The 18,694-nt window shown below is 42.4% G+C and overlaps 2 protein-coding genes across 4 annotated transcripts; one reads left to right on the top strand and one right to left on the bottom strand.

Moving 5' to 3' along the window:
* The first annotated feature begins 1,639 nt into the window (after positions 1 to 1,639).
* Positions 1,640 to 9,867, top strand: ap5z1 (adaptor related protein complex 5 subunit zeta 1). 2 transcript variants are annotated; one of them, XM_070848586.1, is made up of 18 exons: positions 1,640 to 1,762; positions 2,619 to 2,756; positions 2,989 to 3,169; positions 3,323 to 3,473; positions 3,637 to 3,749; positions 4,205 to 4,379; positions 4,506 to 4,559; positions 5,846 to 5,986; positions 6,141 to 6,178; positions 6,622 to 6,784; positions 6,904 to 7,082; positions 7,208 to 7,350; positions 7,705 to 7,823; positions 8,363 to 8,490; positions 8,645 to 8,742; positions 8,847 to 8,979; positions 9,168 to 9,382; positions 9,474 to 9,867. In XM_070848586.1, exons 1-18 carry the CDS (start codon positions 1,722 to 1,724, stop codon positions 9,724 to 9,726), a joined length of 2,463 nt encoding a protein of 820 aa, XP_070704687.1. In that variant the 5' UTR covers positions 1,640 to 1,721; the 3' UTR covers positions 9,727 to 9,867. The 2 variants fall into 2 exon arrangements, with proteins under 2 accessions (XP_070704687.1, XP_070704688.1); XM_070848587.1 differs by lacking the exon at positions 4,506 to 4,559.
* A 72-nt stretch (positions 9,868 to 9,939) lies between these two features.
* On the bottom strand, positions 9,940 to 17,595 carry LOC139216665 (monocyte to macrophage differentiation factor 2-like). 2 transcript variants are annotated; one of them, XM_070847855.1, is made up of 7 exons: positions 17,323 to 17,595; positions 14,498 to 14,579; positions 13,554 to 13,714; positions 12,511 to 12,585; positions 12,309 to 12,410; positions 12,063 to 12,132; positions 9,940 to 11,754 (listed from the first exon to the last, which is right to left on the bottom strand). In XM_070847855.1, the coding sequence occupies exons 1-7, from the start codon at positions 17,349 to 17,351 to the stop codon at positions 11,554 to 11,556; spliced, it is 720 nt and encodes a 239-aa protein (XP_070703956.1). In that variant the 5' UTR covers positions 17,352 to 17,595; the 3' UTR covers positions 9,940 to 11,553. The 2 variants fall into 2 exon arrangements, with proteins under 2 accessions (XP_070703956.1, XP_070703957.1); XM_070847856.1 differs by lacking the exon at positions 17,323 to 17,595 and adding an exon at positions 15,922 to 15,982.
* Positions 17,596 to 18,694: the final 1,099 nt, after the last annotated feature.

Below are 18,694 nucleotides of genomic sequence, written 5' to 3'. Positions count from 1 at the left end.
TACGAATATCACAGTATTACAAAATGACATCCATACCCTCCCTATGATTATTGATCAGTAGGGAGGACTTCATGGCTCCATTATTAGCCTCTCGTGCAGGTAGGTAAAAGTTTGTCTCATCTAACCTCACTATTCACTCCTCAAGCACAAAAGGATAATCTTCTCTTCAAATATAAAAGGACTCAAGCAGCCTACAGATGTATCTTTCATTCCAATTATGTGATGGCTATTTGCGTTTTAGGATTTGACATACAAAACTTATGATGATCTTGTGAAATATGATGCGCTGTTGTAGATTAAACTTCACCACCAGATGTGGTGGATTGTAACTAAGTACATTTAGTCAAATACAAATACGAGGTAGGCTATTTTACTTGAGTATTATTTTACTTTCTATTCATTTTTCTACTTCTATTCCACCAAATCTCAGTGGCAAATATAGTGACCTACTTTTAAACTTTTCAGATTACACTTTTTCACACCCTTTCTGCCCACTGAAACCCATCTATCTTCAAATGTGCTGATTTTGAATTGTAATGCCTCTGATAAAGCGATGGAGTAAATGGTCCTTTGTGGGTTGAGAAAATGTTCCTACCTCTTAAGTTAAATAAACTATTAAGAAATCAATATATAAAACCTGTTGATCGTCACATAGGTGAAAACAGATCATGAAACGCACAGTTATTTTCATAGTGTTGAATTAGTATTTTTACTTAAGTAAGTGATCTGCATACTTATAATCAGCTATAACATTGACTTTTTTTCTGAGTTATGAGTACTTGTACCCCTTGTACCAGTACTTTCCTTGTAATGGATTATTTTATGGCAATGGTAAACTTTTTCTCAAGTAAATTTATTTCTTTATTTATTCAGATCGATCCCTTTAGCTTCCGCTACCATGGTTGCTAATCTTCCTGGGGTCCACAAGTAAATGATCTGATTACTAGTAAAGGCTGGATTCAGATCCCTATCATCTGGAGTAATTAGTGGGGAAAATGTATGATATTACATCTAAGATGCAGTACAGAATATTATAAGCTATCTAAAATGGAAATATGGAAGTGCAATTACCTTAATTGAGTAGTAGAAGAATTTGGCTAAAAATAGCTTGTTTCTGCAGTTTTTCAGTAACATATTGGGGGAAAGTGTGTTCAAGAAAACCTGTAAATTAGGGGCTTTATTCCTCAAGTATCAGTGAAGTAACCAGCTGTAAAATACTCTATTATATCACTGTTTGGTCCTCATGGAGAAAATGTTCCCTGGACGATAATCTAAAACCAAATGTAAATGTTAAACTGCATTTTGGTGCCTAGTGGGAAAAAGTAAACAGGAATGTGAGGTCATTTTAAAGGAAGTAACCCTAAAGTCATATAAGATTTCCTTTTTTAAAAAAAATAATATATGAATTGTACTGTTTTTAGACACATGTAATCATTAGCTTTATCAACATCATGGTTATATGTGTACTGTGATTTGTGCTGTGTGTGTGTGTGTGTGTGTGTGTGTGTGTGTGTGCGTGCGTGCGTGCGTGTGTGTGTGCGTGCGTGTGTGCGTGTGTGTGTGTGACACCATTAGCGGACAGCTGCTCCGTGACGTCCCGTTTAGAAGACGGAACTACAGGGTCGATCATGTGATTGCAGTCCGGACTTGACTAGGTGCTACACTGTATACCTTCTGCTGCAGACAGAAAACAGCAGAGGAATGTACGACTTTCTGTCAACATGTACTCTCACGGCTCAGAGAGTTTAATTAAACAAGCTCGGTAAGAAAGGATTAAAAGAAAACTCTCTCCGCCATCTTCGGCTCTTTTATCCTGCTGTCATTTCCTCTGCTGAGCTAACAAGGCTACGGCTAGCTGCTAGCTAGCCTGTCAAAACATTGATATGTCTCTTAAAGTTTTTAATGTTTACGTTAATTTTGCGTCACTGTCGCAGCTTTTTTTAAAATCACATTTAAGACTCAGCACCTGTTGTGTTACAGTAGCAACATTATTTTATCTGTAAATAGTCTAATAGTCGGTCTAAGTATGCACGAAAGAAGAACGAAACAATTTTATTTTCACGAGAACCGATAATACAGAATATTTTGTTACTCTTTCACTTAAATGGCAATGACTTATCAATGCTGAGCATTTCAATGTATTTTTATTTATTTATATTCTATTAATATTGCTAAGTAAAGGCTCTAACTTCCTTTATCTCTTACATTGACATTGACATTTTGCACAATTTACTTTTGATACTAAGATCACATTTTGTCCTGTAAATCATTGTGTGATTGCAGGATTTTCCTTGTAATGGATTATTATAGTAAACAGCGGGTATAAATGAACTGTACATTAATATGTCTAGTAGGACTGCAGCCAATAGTCAGGTCAGGTCTGTTGTGTTCTTAGTAATGTTGCCAACAACAATTAAATACATTTAAAGTGGTCAGTCGCTTTTGTAAGACTGTAACTGGCAATATTGGGGATTATCATTACTTCCCACAGGTAAACGATCTTAAGGCTCAACCAGTTATCATATATGGAACAGATTAATGTCGATCAGGTGGCAGAATGTTTTAGCAATAAGCCTTTATTGAGACAAAACCAGGTACACTGTGTATGTCATTTCCAGGGAGATCCAGGAGTCTGAACTGCAGAAGTTTAACAACAGATTAGTCAAGCTGCTCCAGGGGAAGGAGCTCGGCCATGAGACTGTTGACTGCCTGCAGAGGCTGCACCTCATCCTCTCTGCCACCAAGTACACCAGGACGTAAGAGCTGTTGATTCGTTCACGCCTTCCTGTCTTCATTCCATTTAACTTGCTCTGTCAGTCTCCCTCCCTTTCTCCTCCCCATTTACTGTCTGTGGTGAGACAGAAGATGAGCTTCACCTTCCCAGACATCTTCTTCTATTTGCGCTTCAGACTCTGCGATAGTCAATATGAACGTTTACTCATAACACTCCGGCCACTGTCTTGTGTCTCCTGTTGTCATCGACTAAAGGCTGCCTCCGGAGCTTCAGAAGAGGATTTTATCACTCCTCTCATCACCTGTGGAGCAGCTTCAGGTGCTGAGCTCAGCTGTGCTCAGAGAGACGCTGCCCCTCCCTGGTCAGGAACTGCACTACAACCAGGAGAACACCAGTCAGCTCAACAGCCATGCCGCTGCCCTGCTGCTCTCACAGGTGTGCAGTAATGCATGCGTTTGTACGGCTTAATCCAGATGCTAAGATTATAGGAGGCTGTTTTTTGCCTCTCAAAGTGTTGGTGATTAATTTTTTGTCAATGAACTGGTTGATTAAGTCATTAATCAGTCATATTGCCACTATCCCCAACAGGCTGGATCTAGAGCAGATCTATCGTCTCTCTGCGCTCAGCTCCTGCGCAGTCTGGAAAGCCGACAATCAGAGCCGCCGGCTCACTCGCTCACACACACCCTACCGATCCTTAACACCATCCTCGCACACAGCCCTGAGTGCCTCACTGAAGGTAACAGGCAGATTGTGGGCCAAAGTTTCCTGCAATTTTACAGCAAAGTAAAAACAGACTACTAACATACACGTAAATCAGCATCCTTTGTTTTGTAAAGTTGTTCCCACACGCAGAGGAGAAGTTTTCATGCAGTTCTCTCTCTGCTCCTGATTTGACACAGATCACATAACCCTTGTGAGTAAAAAGCTTGTTGATTGGCTGCGATATGCTAGCATCATCCAGGGAGGCGGTACTTCCTCTGGAGGATTCTTCACAGGGCCCAGGTCACGTCAGGTGAGCAATCTACTTTCTTAATGGGCCTGTAAAGCACACTCGAAGTTTTAACTCCTTTATTAAGTTAGGGATAATATACAACAAGCCAGTTGTTATTGCCAAACGAACCCTGACGGGGTGATGTGGAGAGGAGGGAAGGGATCCTGCTTATTACACAGCTTTGCACTAAAGAAATCAGCATACTGAGACAAAATACTTACTTAAAAACAATGTTATTGATTTAAAAGTGATTTTATGGCTTCCGCTTTCAGACAGCGTCCGTAGCAACAATCTGTTATACATAGAAATGGTCTGCTATACAGAAATAACAGACCGTAGACTGCCGTAACTGACCAATCAGAACAAAGAATTCAACAAAGCGTTGTAATAATGCAAAATAACGAAGAAGATACAAACATTTCATCAGGCTTTTCTACATCATCATATCTATTGTATTTGTGTGTGTTTTCTATCAGCCGGTGCCCATAGCAGAGCTGGATGGGACGGTGTCAGGTGATTTCTTCACTGTGCTGTGTGTGGGCCAGAGTTTCACTGACGACCAGTGGATGAACGTCTATTCCTTTTCCTTTCTTCGCCATTGGCTTCTCACCTACCACTCTGTTTCCAACAGCAACACCACAGCCGACACTGGTATGGCACCCATACAAAATGCAACCATTTGCCATCCCATGCTAGAGAGGCTCATTACTTCCTGTCATGGGCTCATTTCATATCAGCCATCTCAGGTGACCTAATTTGTGTTTTCATCATCTCCAGCAAACAGGCTACAGCTCAGCCTCTCCCTTTCCCACTCCCACTCCTTTTCTAATGGTAAGACATGTGAGTTTGTGGAGCCTCCCTGCATGCCTCTAAGAAGCTGTAAATACACATCTTCTGTTTAACTCGGGGGCAACGCGGGTCAACACTTGATATGATCATGACTCACAGCCGCGCTTCATCTAACGAACCATCTCACCAGAAATCCTGATCCTTGCTGCACTTTCACTGGTGTGGGCCCCTTTTTTAATCTTCCTTTACTGCTCTCCTGCGTTTGTGAACATGAATGAATCACTGTGATGAATGACTAATAAGCTGCTCTGACTGATTGGGATCCTACTACACTAAACACGCATCTGCCATAGAGCTGCAACATGTCGCTTCTGGTGAGAGAATGAAGAGCAAGCCAGATTCTGTCTTTTGTGATTTTGGTTGTTTTTTTTCTGAGCTTAGATCTTAGAACAGTTATTTCTTTCATCTCTCTAAAGGAATGTAATTGGGTCGGTGATTGACCTAACTGCCTCTAAGCCATTCTTATAATGTCTCATCTAAACCTCAACAGCAAGCTTATCTTAAGGCTTTTGGTTTAAAGCAGCGATGGGCGGATGAAGTATTATGAAGCTTGGGGGCTTTTCTTTCTATTTGAGGCAAAAATAAATTGGAATCATCAGGGCTTCAAACGCAGCAGCAAGGTGACATCAGGTGGTTTTCAGAACTCACTCAACCCTTCAAGACCGAAGCCGAAGCACCACAACACCTGACTGATTTTTAAGTTTTAGTCTTGTGTGTGTGTGTAATAAAAGTCCTGCGTGTTAGTATTAAATCAGTAATAGAGCCATTTTCAATATTTTCTAGATGTCACACAAGAGCACAGAGATCTCAGACCAAAACAAATGTATCTGCAAAACTTTTCAAACTGAACAAAGTGCTTTCTAATGCCAACAGGGAAGTTTGAAGATTCAAATGTCATCAGTCACATGGTTTTCTTCATTTGACACAAGATCTGAGACAGTGTATTGAAACAATGTGCTTCACAGGAGTGAAACAAGCTTCGGTATCAACCGCCCATCTCTAGTTTAAGGGTGGAGGTTTCTCGTACAATAGCATGCAAAGTTTCTGGTGGCTAAACTGAGAAGTTACTCTTGGCTGGAATCATAGTGTTTGTTTTCTGTAAATCGAGAAATTTGACATGATCTCCATAGACAAAACCTTTCTAATCCTCTAACTCCTGCCCTCTGTTCAGATTTGGCAACAAGAAGTCTGAGAAGACATCAGGCGGGATTTAATTTCGTTAAATCATCATTTATTTGACCTCTCATTCCTGGCCTCCCATGTTGCAGATGACCGGTCGGAGGTGGACGGATCGGTGGTTTCTATGGTTTCAGCGACTTCCTCCTCCAGCCGATTGCTGCCTCCAAAGGAGCGCCTGAGAGAGAAGGCCTTCCAGTACTGCCAACGCCTCATTGAACAGAGCGATCGCAGTGAGTGTGTGTCCGTCAGACTAGTATGTGAGAGAAAATGTAGTCATGTAGTTGTAAATTCTGATTATTTAGCTTATACAGTTACGCAACTGTACATTATAGTTTACCCCGTGTGAGCATGAGCAGTTGTGATGTGCTCTTCTCTTTGTCTCAGAGGCACACAAAAGGACAGACACAGACCTGCAGAAAGCGGTGAGCCTGTTTAACATTTATTAACATAAACATATAGCACATTCATACACACATACTGGATTCAGTTTCCTATATGTCCTCCTAGTCCTATCCACTATATGTGGTGCATGGGCACTAATCCAATTCAAGCATGTTGTACTGAAACAAAAATCTTCATCAATAATTACCCGTTGAGTGTATTTTTCTTACCTCCAGTACGTTAGCAACTTTGACATTCAGATTTAGAATATTTTCCTCCTCAGAATGATCAATAAAGTAGTGTAAAATTGTGTAGCACGACTCAACTCTTCTTAATTTGGGAGAAAATGTTCTCTTTTCTGTTACTCTACTCTTGGTTATTCCCTGCACACCTACGCATTTAACAGCTGAATACAAATTCAGAAAAACAAACACCAGATTTTATACTGGTGCCCTTATTGTACCTGTCCTGTTTACTCTCGTAGTGTCTGGTGGAGGCAGTGTGTATCCTGGACTGTGTGTGTGCAGAGGATGCCTCGCTAGTGTACCGAGCGTTCCCGTGCGTTAAAGCGCTCTTTGGTCGGCTCAGCTCAGACCTGTCGTTTGCCAGAGTCATGCTGCCCATAGCACAGTTCTACCTCAACCATGGTGTGTGTACATATATATATATATATATTTATGGTGGTTCTTTCACACCAACCTTGATTCACAAATATTGAAAGCATTTGATGTTTAAAACAACTAAACATGTACTTGATCTTATGTAGGTGAGATGGCTGCGGTGGATTGTGAGAGTGTGTGGAAGCTAATGTTTGGCCGATTCCCTGCCGAGCTGTTCAACGACCAGTTTCTGGCACATGAGCTCTTACGCTTCCTTCGGCTGAACCTCGAGAGCCTGCAGCTCAGAGTCCCACAGTACACCCACTACTTCCCAAACCTGCTGAAGGTGAAAACCAGAAAATCCACACAGAGATCCCTTCTACTCTACACATGCATACTGAAGGCGAGTGAGCAGTACATGTACAAGTGAACAAGTGAAGGATTCACAAGCTGTCTGCTTTCTGTCTGTAGTTTTTGGCGTGGGACAGCCCGGCGGCGGTGGATGACTTTGTGGATCTGCTTCCCTCTCTGGTGACTGCTGGAACTGCAGTGGAGCTCCTCCACACTCTGCTGGACCTGCCCTGTCTCTCTGCCACACTGGTCTTGCAACTCAGGTACACAAACCAAAGTGCCCACAAGAGTGATTTGACTATGTTCACATTTTTACCATCATCTCACTGTGTGCGTCTGTCTGTCTCTGTCTGTCTCTGTCTGTCTCTGTCTGTCTCTGTCTGTCTCTGTCTGTCTCTGTCTCTGTCTCTGTCTCTGTCTCTGTCTCTGTCTGTCTCTGTCTGTCTGTCTGTCTCTGTCTCTGTCTCTGTCTCTGTCTGTCTCTGTTTGTCTCTGTCTGTCTCTGTCTCTGTCTCTGTCTCTGTCTCTGTCTGTCTGTCTGTCTGTCTGTCTGTCTGTCTGTCTGTCTGTCTGTCTCTGTCTCTGTCTCTGTCTCTGTCTCTGTCTCTGTCTCGCAGGTCAATTTGCTTGCCCATTTCCGAACCAGGCGGACGTGGCCTCCTGTCACTTGATGCGTTCCGAAGCCCCTCTTTCCGTGGGCTTTTCCTCTTCCTGCTTCGAGGGGAGGCAGGAGCGGGTAATTATAGTCACACAATTCAAGGAACAGTTTGGCATTTTGGGAAATACAAAATACGCCCCATAAAACCACCTGTTGTTTTATATCACTTTGCTTTTGCACATACAGAACACGTTCATATAGAGGTGTTGGTTGGCAGATTATTGTTAGCTATTAACAAAGCCAAGATAGCTGTTTTTTATGCTATGCTTGTGGTTGTAGCTTCATATTTACCATGACATGAGAGTGGTATCTTCTTTTGGAACTATCGGCAAGAAAGTGATGGCAAGAAAGTATATTTCATAAAATAGTGAACTATTCCTTTAAAGACAGTGGTTTAAAAATATGTTATTGAAATATTTATTCATGCCGCAATCAATATTTATAATAAAATACATAAATTTGATGTAGATTAGCTAACAACAGTGTATTTCAATTCCTTTCTACAGTGGCTAACATGGCATTTTGTTTCCACAAGCAACAGTAGTAAATAATAAAGGGTGACCATGGTTGTGAAGACATAGATAACCGAACCACTGCTTTTCTTTCTTTCTCCACAGGTGACACAATAGACCGGCTGAGCAAGCTCCATGAGCTTCTAGCTGAGGCGTCCGATTGGCCGAGAGTTGTACAGTGTGCCCAGACCGTCCCCGTGCTGTTGCACATTTTTTTCAACACAGTCATCACGGTGAAGAGACTCAATATTCTTTACAACTGTAAATACTGTGCGTTAAAATGCTGACCGATTGGCTTCAGTCTGTAATACTATAGACTATATTTATACATATAAATATTTAACTATACAATATGTAAACAATATGACGAATGTGCCTGTTTTCTAGGTAGCTGATGAGAAGCTTTTAGCTCACTTGATTCTGGTGATGCTGGAGAGAAGCAGCCTCCTCCTCAACATCCCTAAATACAGCAAAGAGATACACAGGTAGACGCATGCAGTGGAACTCAAGTGTTACTCTACTGTAAGCCTTTACCCTGATCTCCTTACTCACTCCGTCCCTCTCTCTCTGTCTCTCTTTGTTTCCACAGGGTGTTCAGCCGCCACCTGCTGACGCTGTGTAAGCTCCACCCCTCCCTGGTGGTGGACCAGTCTCATGAGCTGTTGGAGTTCGCCGGAGCCACAGCCAACGTCTACAGCAAAGAAGAAATCTACACACACGTGGTACTGAAACTGTGTTTTTGCATGAGGTGGAGGACCATGTTGGTTTAAGGATGATACTTCCTCCTGTCGATGTATTTTGGATCCTGTTCAAACCGCTTTGCATTTTATTTATCAGGGTTATTCAGCAACCTTTCCCGAGTATTGAAACACTCTGAAACCTGACACCAAAATACTTGTTTGGCTTTCAGGTGTGGGTGCTAGGAGAGTACCTCTCTGTTTCGTGTGACTCTCGCTGCTCCGTGAGACTCATCACTTCCTGTTTTGAGGCGTTGGAGGCGGTGCTGTTTGAGATCACGTCATCCGGCTCGCCACGCGGAGCGGTTTGCCCTGCTCCCAGAGTGATCACCACTCTAATGAGCGCTCTGGCTAAGCTGGCGTCCCGCTCACATGACCTCATACCCAGGTGACTGAGGACCGTACACTTATGTTTTCAAATTAATTCTTAATCTGCAATGACATGTGATATAATGTGTGCGTGTGTCTCTCTATTTTAGGGTGTCTCTGTTCCTCTCCAAGCTAAGAACGGTAACCAGAAGCCGGTCAGTTGCCTGGTGCTCAGATGAAGAGGATCTTGTTGCCATAGTAACACGAGGAGAAGAGTTGTGGTCGTTGCTGAAAGCCCCCGGTGTGGCTCAGAGCGTCCTGACCCCTCCTCCTTATGTCACCACACCACAGTGGCACCGAGACACCAACGTGGCCATGCCACTGCGACTGCGGGCCCTCACCAACCTCACACAGTCACAGTGACACACACACACACACACACAGCCTCACACGCACACCATACATCATCACTGGTGACCCAAGTGTAAAACTTGGGCATCCTAATGAATATAATTTGATTTTTGCACATTATTTTTGTAAATAAAGTACATTATGTGATTGAAACTTGTCGTCATGAAACGTTTTTGGCATCCACAAAATACACAAATCCCCCCTGGTGTAATATAGTGTCTCATCTTTAATACTGTGAAAATAAAATTTTACAAAATAGCTCATCTCATTTAAATAAATTCTCACTTCCTGAGTAAGTAGTGGTGTTTTCTAAAAGTAAAAACAGCAACAGTTGAACTACTAGAGATTAGGGAACACCTGCTTGTGCCATCTATACAGTGTTTGAAAAAGTATAAAAAATTGCATATATAATGTACATGTATAACCCATGTCATATTCAGAGGATTTTATGAAATTCTACTTTATTCATCACTGTTGGTGATGTGTTGGTGAAAAGTGCTAAGGATTAAGAGTGCATCACTTAAACAAAACAACTGGCAATCATAGTCCTCGAAACAAGATAATCCATAAAAATAGCTTTTTTTCACCTAGAATACAGTTTAGTGTTACAGTAGCTCTGTGGTAAACTTTGATCGATTCGATTCGATTTTGAGGCCAATTCTTGGCAAATATAAATCAAGAGAATTACAAACAGGCTGGTTTAGTGTGTCACCAAGCTATTATATGGTGGCCATAAGTCTGTCTGCAGGTTGGTGAGATCAACTCAAGTATGTTTGTTTATTAAACTAGCGACAGCAGAGATGTTGCACACTTGAGACTTTAAAACTGAAATACTCTCAGAGGAACATAAAGCATGTTGACCTAAAACTGTGACAGCTAAAAAGAATAGTTTCCAAATGTGAACCATCTTTTAGTGAAAAGTTTGTGGGTTCTAATGCCGACTATTCTGCACAAAAATATAACTGTGACTCCACAAGTGACAGTTAGCACCAATATAAAGGAATGCCAGTGTGGAAAGTTTTGGCACATGAATGGTTGAAATGTGGAGGGGGTGGAAGTTACTGGCCCCGGATTTTTTAGGTGTGGTCACAGACTTCTTATCGCCAGTTCAGTTGCACAGATGTCTGATTAAAGGAGTATTGCGGAGTACTGATTTCTTGCAGAGAGTTACAAGCTGAAGCCACTCATATCTACTGTATGTAATAAATATGTCACTACAGCCAGCTTAGCTTAGTTTAGCACAGAAGCAGTGACCTCCAATCTCAGAGTGATGATGAGTCTCCAGGAAGTAACGTCCTGCATGATGAACTGAACATAAAACTGTGACGTTCATTATTACAATTTAATTTTCAGTACAAACGACCAGTCTTTGTGCTGTGCTAAATGAACCATCTGCTGGCTGCAGCTACATATTTAGGATACAGATATACAGACTCTCTGCAAAAAAAGTGAATAACTGCATTTCTCACAATGCCGAACTCTCCATTGAACTGAACATCAGTCATCTAAACTTCCTGGCACATTATGTGCTGCTCTCTTTCTGCAAACATCTCCCATGAAGTGATGAAGAAATGCAGATTCATACCCAGGGCTGTTACTGTAGCATATCAAAATGATTTTCAGTTTAACAGTAAGAGCGTTTGCTCCTGGGGTTTTGGCCCAACCTGCAGAATTTATCTCATCTGTCACAGTGGCGGTCAGATCATCTCAGCACCACCTCTCCAGGTAGAGCCTAATGAGTCAGCTTAGTCAAAAACACACTGGTCTTGTGACTAAAACACACTTTTCTCCATCAGTCACGTGGTGTCGGACCATGTGATCTGAGTGGAGAGCGGCTAGTCACCTTGATGTCTGCAGCAGTGGCCCAGGTACGTACAGGTACCGCCAGATGGCGTAGTAATGAACGCATGCTCCTGCTGCGACGAAAAGATGCCAGATGGCGTGGGCGAAAGGGACGAGGCCGTCGCTCTTAAAGAAGACCACGCCCACCACATAGAAGACACCTCCCACTGCCAGTTCACACACGCCTGCACGCTCCACCTGGAACATTTAACAAAACACTCATATAAGTGAAGACATTTGCCTCAAACATATCAGGTGCATTGTGTTGATAGAATATGTTGAAATTAAAAATAAAAAAGAAGAATAGAGATAGAAAAGAGAATAGTTGGTAGTTATGTTAAAGTAACTAGATATGATTTGTCAGAAATGGGCTAAAACAAAACCGCCAGTGTTTCTTTTTTTTTTAAATACTGAAAGTATTCCATACAATAGCAGGAAGCCTGCAGCAGCAGAAGAAAGTTTTCTGTTTCTCAGACAATGCTTCGCCCTTTGTGCTTTGTGCTTACCGTGGACAGGATGACTAGAGCGGGAACAGCCCCCATGGCCACATATCCCAACAGCTCTACCAGCTTGTACCTGCAGGCAGAAAGGTGGGGCGTGAAAGGGCAACACCTCCAATTTTCCGTGTAATTGTTTCTGCTTCAAACAGCCAGCGTTTCCAGTGTTTGCTGTAAACACTTGAGGACTGGAGTTTGGTTTCAGGTTAACTGTGTCAAACTGGGACACAGAGACGCAAAGAGAGACCGTGTTACCTCTCATGGAAAAAGAAGACATACATGGATCCTACACAGGCCATGACCCATATCAGCCAGCGCATGTGGCATGCCCAGGGCCCCAGCTCCCTCAGCATCAGCCTGAGGAAACACATCAGTACATCCACCGTTTGCTATGTTATCCACCAAACTCCTGTTTTCTGTGTTGCTATACATACTGTACTGCAATCATCCGACCCACCAGGGAGCGTAGGAGGCTGCTATGAAGAAGTAGATGGCCATTCTGTCGCACATGTGGAAACGCTGCTCAACCGTCCTACGCAGGCACAAGGAGGACGAGAGATTTCTTAAAATCATTAACTGCATCTCAGCGTTATACAGGGAGCAGCCTGCAAAAATTACATCAGTAATATAAGAATTAAGTTACTTAGGACCTGACGCTGTCCCTCTTTAGTTAAATATGTTAATAAAATCATAACAATCACACAAACTTTCAAATTTTACCATCAATATGGCTTTTTGTAGCACACGCAACTACGAGGAGCTAAAATAGTGCAGGGTTATATGAGAATTACGCTAAATGAATTTTGTCCTGGGCCTGAGTTAGTTTGATTTGATTGGTTAATTTTCACGTGAGTCTGGATTTCTCAGTTCTTCAAAGGTGGCTTCAATTAATCATCTAGAGCTCCATAGAAACAAGTCCTTCATTAAAAAAAAAAACCTGCAAAATTGCAGGTTTGTTCCGTTATCTGGATCATCTGGAGCTCATTTACAGATTCAAGTGAATCCTTTTATAGTTTCCTGATTAAAAACATGTAGGTAATGATGACTTATAATTAATTTAATACTTGATAACATACATAAAGTAAAATAGGTTCACCTAGAGTCATTTTAGCCTCAGAGTATAGTTTAGATTAGTTAAGCCATGTTTGAAGAGCAGGGCTCTCTGAAATAAAAGATTTCCATTAAATGTTTTATGAGGGGCACAGAGGGAAAGCGTGAAAACATAATGTGGAAACTTTTCGGTGTTCTATGTGAGAGTGTGATTGACTGTTAATGTGTGACTGAATGTTTTTATAGGGTGTGAGTTGAAGATAATGTGAAATACTTTCATTAAGACGCCACATCTGTTGTTTGGTATCTGGCCTTCTGGCTGCGTCGTAATTAACAAACTGCAAGTCTGAGTGTGATGTAAATGTCTACATAAACACAAACACACACACACATCTGCCAATTCCCTGCCGGTGTTTTCTGCAATGCACATACACACACACATACACACACCTAAGGTGGCTGATTTTCCAGGCAGCGGTGTGGAAGAGTGTTGAGGTGACGAACAGGCCAGTGAGACCGCTTCCATAGAGCCAGGCAGCCAGGCGATGCCATTGGTCCACAGACAGGAAGTAGAGCACCGACCCGCCCACCAGACTGGGGAGGATCCACAACTAGGAAACATCAGAAAAATACAAAAAAAACATGGTTTCAAGTCAGTTTCTCATAATACACACACACACACACACACACACACACACACACACACACACTGTGTTGTACATCTTTTACAAGACTTTTCTTTTAAAAAGATTTCTTAGACGTGCATCAACTTTAAATGAAATAAATCTCTTGTTATGTTTAGCGCTAGGCTAGCTGTTTCCCCACTAAGCTAACTGGCTGTTGCAAATAAGAGTATTTCCCAAAATGTCACCTGTCTATCAAAAGGGGAAGATGATACTTGATGTTTTTGGGATACAGTGCCGTGCAAAATGATGCTTTAGCCAGCAGACGGAATGACTGACTTCAAGCATCATGAAGAGATTTCGCTCTCGAAACCGTTGCCCAGTTGAGGTTTTACAATCATTATTGCCATGTTTTCTCAGTTTTCTTTCATGTCTCTCTGTGTTTCATTTACTGTCTGTCTTGCTCTCTCGGAGGCAAGAGTGCACAGGGATTACAGCAGATTAGAGAAAACTACAGGCTGAATCACGGATTATAGCCCACCGCCTCTACGGCACGGCCAAAAATCCTCCCCATTCCGCCCCATTCCTCTCAATCCTCTCCATCTTTTCAGAGGCGTCTCTGAACTGACAGACTCACCAAACACAGACAGCACAGGGGCAGTCTGGGTTACAGAGAGTAAATCTGAAAAAAAAAAAGCTACAGGGGAACAGCTATCTTTTACTCTGAAAGCACGCAGTTCTCTTGTCTGTCTGTCGGTCGTCTCGGCTCACCCCATGTGTGGCACAGTTTGCGGCGTGTTCATATTCAGTGGGCTGGTATCTCTTACTGGCTGGGACCCTGCAGTTCATGAACCTGAGGCAGAGGTGAGGTGAGGTGGGAGAGAGGGAGAGGCAGAAGAGGGAGAGAGACAGAGGGCTTTTAGGTAATGAATATAGATCTAGAGGCAAAACAAAGTACTGCTTTATTAGTTAATAAGTTACTGTGTGCTGAACCCATGAAGGCCCGTGTGTGTGTGTGTGTGTGTGATGGTCATTCTTGGCGGATTTGCAGGTCCCTAATCCACATCACGTTGTCTGAATTTTAGTGTGCCTCATCGTTACTGGGGCAACTGTCTGCGTTGCTGTGGCCACCGGTGATGTCACTGCCTGTACTACAACAACAGGATGCCAGTGACCACTAACCATTAACTAAGCCCATATCTGCATTATTTGTCACGTTGCCTGCTGCTACAGAGGGAGTAACTTTGTTCGTATGTGCGTGCATGTGTGTGTTGTGTAGGCTATTTAATCAGCAGTAAATCTCTCAATCCCAGCTTAAAGGCGAAAAACACATCTGGAGATGTTACGAAACCACATTTTATACGTCATAAATACACACACACACACACACATACACACACACTAATTTGAATGCAGCTTCTCATGCAGGGGCCACAGGTGTGTCTGTGTCGGTCAGCTGTGTTATTTGATTACACATTTAGGCCGAGGGCTCGTCATCACACACACACACACACACACACACACACACACACACAAACATACCCTACAGCTGTTGTGTGGTAACAGTCTATTAATTCGGCAGTGTGAAGAGAGCAATCAGGAGAAAGTAAATCAAGAGAAGAAGCAGACAAAGGGTTGTACGACTTATCACAACTCTCATCTAAAAGTCTATGAAAACACCAGATTACCAAAACCCTTCCGTTGCATAACACAATGACCTGACATCTGACACACAAAAAAAGTATAGTTTTCAGGGTCCGAACCTTTCAAGCTGCATACATTTAAGTTAAAAAGTCACTCCTAATCATCCTTTGAAAAGTAGGACTACTTAGAAACGACTAGAAAGAGGATCTGCAGTAAATATTATTATCTCGTGAGAGGAAGGAAACCTTGTTGAGATGTCATTGGGTGATCAAATGCGCCCTCATTAGATTCAAAGAACGTGCTTCATATCTGATTCTATAACAGACAATTACATTTTATAGTGCTGGATTTATGACATGACATTTTTCCTCCAACTCCAAATGAATTTCCTTTCTTGATTATCGACTTTTATCTTTTCAAAAAGCTTCAATGTGTGACTGCGGTCCGATGGACAGAAAGAGGCTTGAGAAACGTACATTTTGTGGGTTGTCTTGTTATATGTTTCAGTAAGTGGTGTGTGTGTGTGTGTGTGTGTGTGTGTGTCCACTCACCACCAGAACCCTCATAACAAGAGGTGTGTTTTCCAGCTGTAGGTCTGGTTGGTAGTAAAAGTCATCAGGACTCTCTAATGCACAAAGCACACATCTCTCTCTCTCTCTCTCTCTCACACACACACACACACACACACACACACCCTCTGTACCTCTTCTCTTCTTTACTAAAACGAATATTGCAGAATATCAGGGGTCGTTACCTCAGCCTTGCTCTCTTTCCTGCTTTTAATAGATGGTTTGGGAAAACATTTAGTAGCATTAGATTATTGTGTGGCTGCCATTTCTTTTGTTTGTCAGTTCCACAGGCTGAGCCAACAAGAGAGCGGTATTTTTCTGAGCACTGTTGTGGTATTGTAGGGCTATCAATGGACCTGAATGTCGCACTCTGATGTCCTCTAATCGGTTATGACAGAACTCTGTGTGTGTGTGTCTGTGTAATGAACTGAATGGAAGGAAAGAGATAGGGATTCACGGGCTCTGATCAGAGAGAGCATTGTTGTCCTCATCAGCACACTGTTCTTTCTCTTTTCTTTATTTCTTCTGTCTTTCCACAAATTTGTTTGTTGTTACGTGTGTATGTTTTGTGTGTGTGTGTGTGTGTGTGTGTGTTTTCACCTTACAGTATTTGGCCAAAAAAGCCTATTACAGCACATTCCATACATTAATAGGATCGGTTGCATCTAAGAGGATCACCACCCTTAGATCATGGCATTATAGTGTACACTATAGGAATGTGTGTACATGAGTGTGCGTGTGTGTGTGTGTGTGTGTGTGTGTGTGTGTGTGTGTGCTCTCTGTAACTCCAGGGCTGTTTTAACAGCAAAGATCAAGTTCAACTCCTCTGAGACTCAAACTCCGGTTCTCACGATTATCGCCATCTCCCTTTTAAACCCCCCCCCCCCCCCCCCCCCCCCCCCTACCCTACACACACACACACACACACACACACACGCGCGCGCGCGCACATAAAAACAGGAAGACATACACACGCATCCAGGCCAACTGACTGATAAAAGCACCCAAGCAGAACTGGGAGAAATGCAGCAGCACATAGTAGAAATAATTACAAGGATCCTGGTAAGAAAAACAGGGATTCTGATAGTAAAAGTGAAAATGAAATTGTTATTAGTGCTCTTGTTAGTCTGTTTGGATACACTCTCTCTCTGACTATCTCTCTCTCTCACACACACACTCTCTCTCTCTCTCTCTCTCTCTCTCACACACACACACACACACACGCACACACAGTCACTCTAACTAATCTATAACATCCCCTTGATTGTCCCTGCGCCAGCGCGTCAGTGCGCATGGACGCACAGGATCTGTCACACATGGAAAATATGATGCCATGTACAGGCGATCAAACTTTCCTTCATACAATTTTTGTTTTTTAATTACCTTCCAAATTTTGTCCTCTTAAAGTCCATCTCGTGCGTAGGCTCTGTGCGCGCGCGCTTTGGTGCGCCCGCGCTCTATTTGCCAACAGCACACCAGCGAGCGCCGTCCCCTCCTACGGATCCCCCATTCCGGATGTCCCGCCGCCGCACGTCCAGATATAAACACATAAGTCCAACAGGGTGCAGACTCGACTACACAACAGTTGGAGGGTTTTTATCTAAAGTGTCGGGACTTCTCAGAACAGGAGCAGCTCGCACTGAGGGGGGAGGCAGCGCAGAGTTTTGTGCCGAGTGGATGTGTTTGCAGGATGTTCCGCGGGACTGGGTTGGTAACCCCTCCTCTCCCCTCCCCTTTCCTCTATCCAGGCCGATGATAACACAACCAGCAAACAGCAAACCCCTCCCCACAACACAACAACACTTCCTCCTGCCTCAGTTTGCATTTTCTACTGGCTGCACTGGTGTAACATTTAAATGTTTGTGGGACATTGCCAGCAGGGAAACAGAGCCAAAGGTGATGGCAAAGCCTGGACAAACTATTTAAAAAAAAAAAAAAAAAAAAATGGAGACAGTTATTCGTGTTGTGCCACCCTGAGAGGAAATATTACACAAACGTACACTTGGAGGGATTTCACTTCTGAGAGGTGGGGAAAAAAGCACAAATTGTCAGCTACAGTCTAGAGCACTATTCAGCTGTCTGGTGAATTTGATCTGAAGGTAATTTTCACAGTCACTCAAGCAGTTCTTTACTCGACTATTTCCATTTTATGCTTCTCGACTTTATTCCAGTATATTTCAGAGAGAAGTGTTGGGTATTTATCTGATGGTTTAGTTACTTTCAGATTAAGATTAAGATTAATAGCATGACAAGATGATAAAATGTAACAAATTGTTGGAGAAAATCAGTGGTTCTTTCTTAGCTTGTGACACCATTCAGTAAAGCCGTTGGGGCACCTTTTTATGTTGGTTTAATTTAAATAAAGCTGTACAATTATCCAATATTTCACATTTCTATGTGTTTTTTAATGGAGTTTCACGTGTGGTGGAGTATCTTATATTAATGTATTGCTTTTATTTTAGTAAAGGATCTGAAAAGCTCCTCCACCAGTGATTTAAATTCCCTAAATGGGCAGGTTCTAAATGGTTGTAGTCACACAGAGTCCTTTCTTGGCCTAAGAAGTGGGGTTGTTGACCATGACCAGATGACCGTATTGAAAAACAGTATTTCCAAAGGTAAACATATTGAGTATTAAAAAAAACATATAAACATTATGAATTTTCTAAATTGCCTTCCAAAACTAACAGAGCTGCAAGGAGGCCAAATCAACTGATGAAAGAGAGAAAGAAAAAAAAAAAGTACATGACTCAATGTC

This window comes from Pempheris klunzingeri, chromosome 17 (assembly GCF_042242105.1).
Source record: "Pempheris klunzingeri isolate RE-2024b chromosome 17, fPemKlu1.hap1, whole genome shotgun sequence".
Lineage (NCBI taxonomy): Eukaryota > Metazoa > Chordata > Actinopteri > Acropomatiformes > Pempheridae > Pempheris > Pempheris klunzingeri.
Note: the sequence above shows the minus strand (reverse complement) of the source record. Positions and strands in the feature narration are given on the sequence as shown.